Here is a 4,623-nt window from a genome sequence, read left to right on the forward strand (position 1 = left end):
TCTGAAGGTCGACGGATTTGGGCTATTGCCAGCTCCATGTAGTATGAGTATCAAGCGCTGACACAGAGGATTCCTCTCATGAGAGGCCAGCTTCTCTCTTTCAATGGATAGAACTGGAGCTCGAGCACCCCAGCTGGTAACAACTACAGCAGTGATCAAATGGAGAGAGGAAAGCTCTAAAAAGTTGGCAGATCCCAAACCACCTCTGATGCTATAGTTGAAAACTAACACCATCAGCTATACCTGCTGATCAGCAGGCTCTCAGTATACAGAAGCCACAACATATAAACTCACGTGCAGATGGGAGATGATTGGCAGTAAAAAAAGACACAACAGATTTTCCTGTGAGTTAAAGGAAGAATTGCTACATGAATTCTAATGTTCTGCTTTTTTGCAATTTAACCTAGGACAACGCTCCCTCAGATTGTGGATAATTTTAGAATGACCTATACATTAATAATTGGGTGAATAAAGAGCAACTTATTTTTATCAGTGCTTTGATACAGTGCTTCTCTTATCTCTGCGACTCCATTGTCAATTTTGTTTTCAGTTGATTGCAGCTTCAGTCGAGGGGTCTGCGACTGGAAACAGGATGCTGATGATGACTTTGACTGGAATCCTGCTGACCGAGATAGAGGTATTTGAATACCTGTCCTCTAGCTATGCTTTGATTTGGTGGCTCACCCCTTCCAAAAAAAAAAACAAGGCGGGCAGGAGGGTGCGGGGCGAGGACGGGACGGAGGGTAAAACAGAATCAAGAATTAACTTAATTCCAATCTAAGAATTCCTATCAGTGGATTATCGTTAAAAAAGAAAAAAGGAATCAGAGAATTCTGGGAGTAGAAATTGTTTATTTGAGATATCCAGGGACAACTGGTAGTCATCAATGTATTACAACACAAATCAAAAGATGAGGAAAATTATTAGAATCTAACTGTTCAGAATTGCAAGGTACAAGGCAACAGAAACTTTATTAGTTACACTTTGTGTCTCTCCAAGACTGTGAGGGCACTTAATCACATACCTGCCATTTTGATGGATGTAACAACGTAGTCACTCACATGGTTTAGACAGCATTGTGATAACTGCTCTGAAATCTCAAACTCTGCAAGACAAACTAGTGACAGCATTCCTCAGAAAGAGCCAAGAGCAGGATGCTATTCAAGAACCACCGATACTTGACGTGCTACCAACAGGCCTGCTCAAACCTGGGAAAGAGCTCCATGAGTGCAATGTGTGACTGCTGTGCAGGAGTATATAAAAAGGTGTGGCTGAAGAAACTTGTTTGAAAGGATGTCTCTTCCCTTGTGACACAGGAAGTGTGGCAGAATTTGCTGCAGTAGAGACCAGTGGATCCTGCAGACCACTTGCTACAGTTCCTACACCCACATTCTCTCCTCACCTCCCAGTCTTTCCATCCCCTACTTTCTTCACTAACCCTTCCTCTCCTGCTCCATATATTTGCTTTTCCCCAGGTCCTTTGCGTTATCACTTCCAGGAAGACCTTACCCTGACCTTACCCCATCTTCCTGAACTTAACATCTGCTGCTTATGACTTTATTTATGGGCCCAGATGTTTTACCCCTTTATCACTGTGCATGTTTCTGTCATTCCATTGGTCCTCCAGGATTTGGGGAATGAGCCATCAGTTAGTTCCTTTACAAGTTTAGCATTACTGCAGAGGACAGTGGAGAGAGTATTGAGCTAGCTCAAGTACTGGAAATGATCTGACCACAGAGGCACAGTAGCATGAGTCAGGCTGTTAGATCTGAAGAACTGAGATGGTTTTGCCTTTGAAAGATAGTGCAATGAAGAATGATTGTAACTGCCAGTGAAATATGAACTCATGTCATCTGTAAACTGACCTGACTTCCAACAGAGCAAGCTTATTCCTTGCAAAGTACAAACCCTGATGCTTTTCTCCAGTCTGTTTTTAAATTCTTCAAGTAACACAGCTTCCACATATTTTCTTAGCAAATATGTTTTCAGTTTCCTAATAAATGACACAAGTCCATTAAAGATGCATTTTTCCCTTTTTTGTGGTTACAAGGTGATGGATACTACATGGCAGTTCCTGCTTTTGTGGGGCACAAGAAGGATATGGGGCGTCTAAAACTTCTTCTCACCGACCTCAAACCAGAGAGCACCTACTGCTTGATTTTCAGTTATCGGCTTGCTGGTGAGAGAGTGGGGAAACTTCGAGTGTTCCTGGCAAACAAAAAACCTGCTCCTATCTGGGAGCAGAACAAAGGAAAAGATGAAAGGTGGAGAACTGGGAAAATAGAGATATTTCAGGGGGCTGGAACAACCAACAGTGTAAGTATAACACAATTTATAAGCCAACTACCATAACCAACACAGCAGTTTAACTTCCTAATCCTCAAGGGTTCTAGGTTCTATCAACTGTTTTATAGGCATTGCTTACTGGCAATTGAAATGCTTATCTGAAACGGGAAACAGAAGCACACTTTTCAGGACGCAGAAAAGTTATTATCTGGCGGTAATTTCAGAACTGAATTACCTGAACTGGGTACTGATTTGGTCATTTTGTAAAAAACCTGCTTTGGATCATAAATTAACACAAGCAATCAAAAGCTCTTCTTAATATCTCATGCAACAGAAGCATACATACATGCCTGGAAAAATGAAAACTTTCTGTTTCATAGAAGAGGATGCTCTCAAATCACACTAAACCAGACCACTAGAGCAAAAGGAGAGAGCATGTATGGTCACGGGTGAGCAATCACCTTAGGAGCAGGACGTACTAGCCCACAGGGAACACTGCGCACTGATGTATACTTCAAAACTGCCTCAATCTGGACTTCAGCAAGCTTCTCCTTGAGATTCTAGAGCCTGGTTTTCATTTATGTGACTGGACATTTTCAGAGCTGTGCAAAGACTTCTACTGTATAATTGAATACTGTGAGTATAAATGAAATTCAAGCCGTTTTCAAGGCTCTTTGCACTGCTGGAATGATGTAGAAAAACCCTTACACAAATGAGACTCAGACTATAAAATAAAAACCCAGGCATCTTATTCATAAAAATGAACCTACTCTCTCTCTAGTATACATACCATATAGAGTAAATATATACATAGTATATACACCCCGTACCTAAGGATCCAAAGAGATCAAAAATGAACGGTTGTGATGTCTTGAAGAAATGAAGTGTGCTAACACCAATACTGCGATAAAGCTATGTTATTATAACAGAATTTATCTCAATTTGCATTTTCTTTGTACAGTGAAAATAAGTAATCTTATTAAAGGAATCCATTTCGTACTGTAAATCTGTGCAGAGAATTATAACTCTAGATCAGAAGGACTGCAAGGATTTAAGTCATTAAGTACTTTATTGTGATAAAACGTCCCTCAGATATCGCATTATAACTAATTAACATTAAAAGTTGCTAAATGGTCGGATAAACTACATCGTCACTGTTAATACATCTCTTTTCTTATGACAGGTCACTTTTGAATCAGAGCGTGGGAAGGGCAAAACTGGAGAAATTGGAGTGGACAATGTTATACTCACTTCTGGTCTATGCCCAGAAGATACCTGATAACGGATATTTCAGTGTACTGCGTTTAGTCCTATTTTTAATATTTGCCTTACTAGTAGCGTGTTTTTGTACCATTCGCTTTATAAAAAGGCCAAAACCATAAAAAATGTGCCTTGAACTTTATGCAGCAACACAAACAGAAAAACTGGTGTTTGCAAGATGCAGATGTGTGTCTATGAGTTATTCTAATTCTAATACATGCTTTGAGTGTAGCAGTGCTGTATTTTATAATTCAAGGTCAGGGTTTCTAAAGTATTATTTGTCTAGCTTTTTTACAAATTCTACATGCTGTTATTCCTTAAAGTTCTTTTCAAGGCTATTCTTAGGTCTTCCACTTCATTTCTTCCACTCCACAAGAACATAAAGCAATATTTAAGAGATGTTACTCATTCTGGTGATGTAACTTTAACTTCTTACTTAGTGTGCAGCTATGCAATCTAGTAAACAAGTAAGAAGAAAGAGAAAAGCTTTATTTTCTTCTCGATGGAGCAAAGACAGTTGTAAGCGGAGTCATGACTGAGGAATATTTTTGTTCCTAATAAAGTATGTAAAATACCTTGTTTGTCATCAGTATCTTCGAGTCACACAAATCACTATTTAGAAATTATCCCTTTATTGTTTTATAAGCATTTAACATTCATCATTAACAGATGATATTACCAACTGGCACTGAAAAAAAGAATAAAAAGAATGACCCATTTTTACCACTTAAGAAACTTCACATTGTGTACTGACCTTCAGGAACAAATTGGTTCCTGATACGTTGTAGGCCTCCTTTACTCCACAGAGGTGTGAAAGAACAGGTTTTGTTTTCCAGTAGACAGCATGGCCTACCAGCCTCACAATAATGCTCCTTCTTACACAACAGGAAAAGAAATACCGTTGTTGAGAGTTCCTTCATGTCTCTTCAAACTTCAGCAAAAGGAATGGAGACTATCTGCCATCCCCAGGGGCAGGACAGCAAGCTGAACCTTCTCCCACAAACTAGGAGCTGCCACCCCCACCACGCTTGCCCACATACACACACATGTACACATACATGTACACATCTATGTTTG

At 39.7% G+C, this 4,623-nt stretch overlaps 1 protein-coding gene across 1 annotated transcript in view; it reads left to right on the forward strand.

The window, feature by feature from the left end:
• Window positions 1–3,633, forward strand: part of LOC104495968 (epidermal growth factor-like protein 6) — a gene marked incomplete at its 5' end in the record, with an annotated part of 5,209 nt that extends 1,576 nt beyond the window's left edge. The window contains 3 exons of the mRNA XM_010139021.1: window positions 551–637; window positions 2,051–2,316; window positions 3,470–3,633. Coding sequence (XP_010137323.1) covers window positions 551–637; window positions 2,051–2,316; window positions 3,470–3,565 — 449 coding nt within the window. The remainder of the gene's footprint in view (window positions 1–550; window positions 638–2,050; window positions 2,317–3,469) is intronic.
• Window positions 3,634–4,623: the final 990 nt, after the last annotated feature.

Source organism: Buceros rhinoceros, unplaced genomic scaffold (genome assembly GCF_000710305.1).
Source record: "Buceros rhinoceros silvestris isolate BGI_N320 unplaced genomic scaffold, ASM71030v1 scaffold23906, whole genome shotgun sequence".
Classification (NCBI taxonomy): Eukaryota; Metazoa; Chordata; class Aves; order Bucerotiformes; family Bucerotidae; genus Buceros; species Buceros rhinoceros.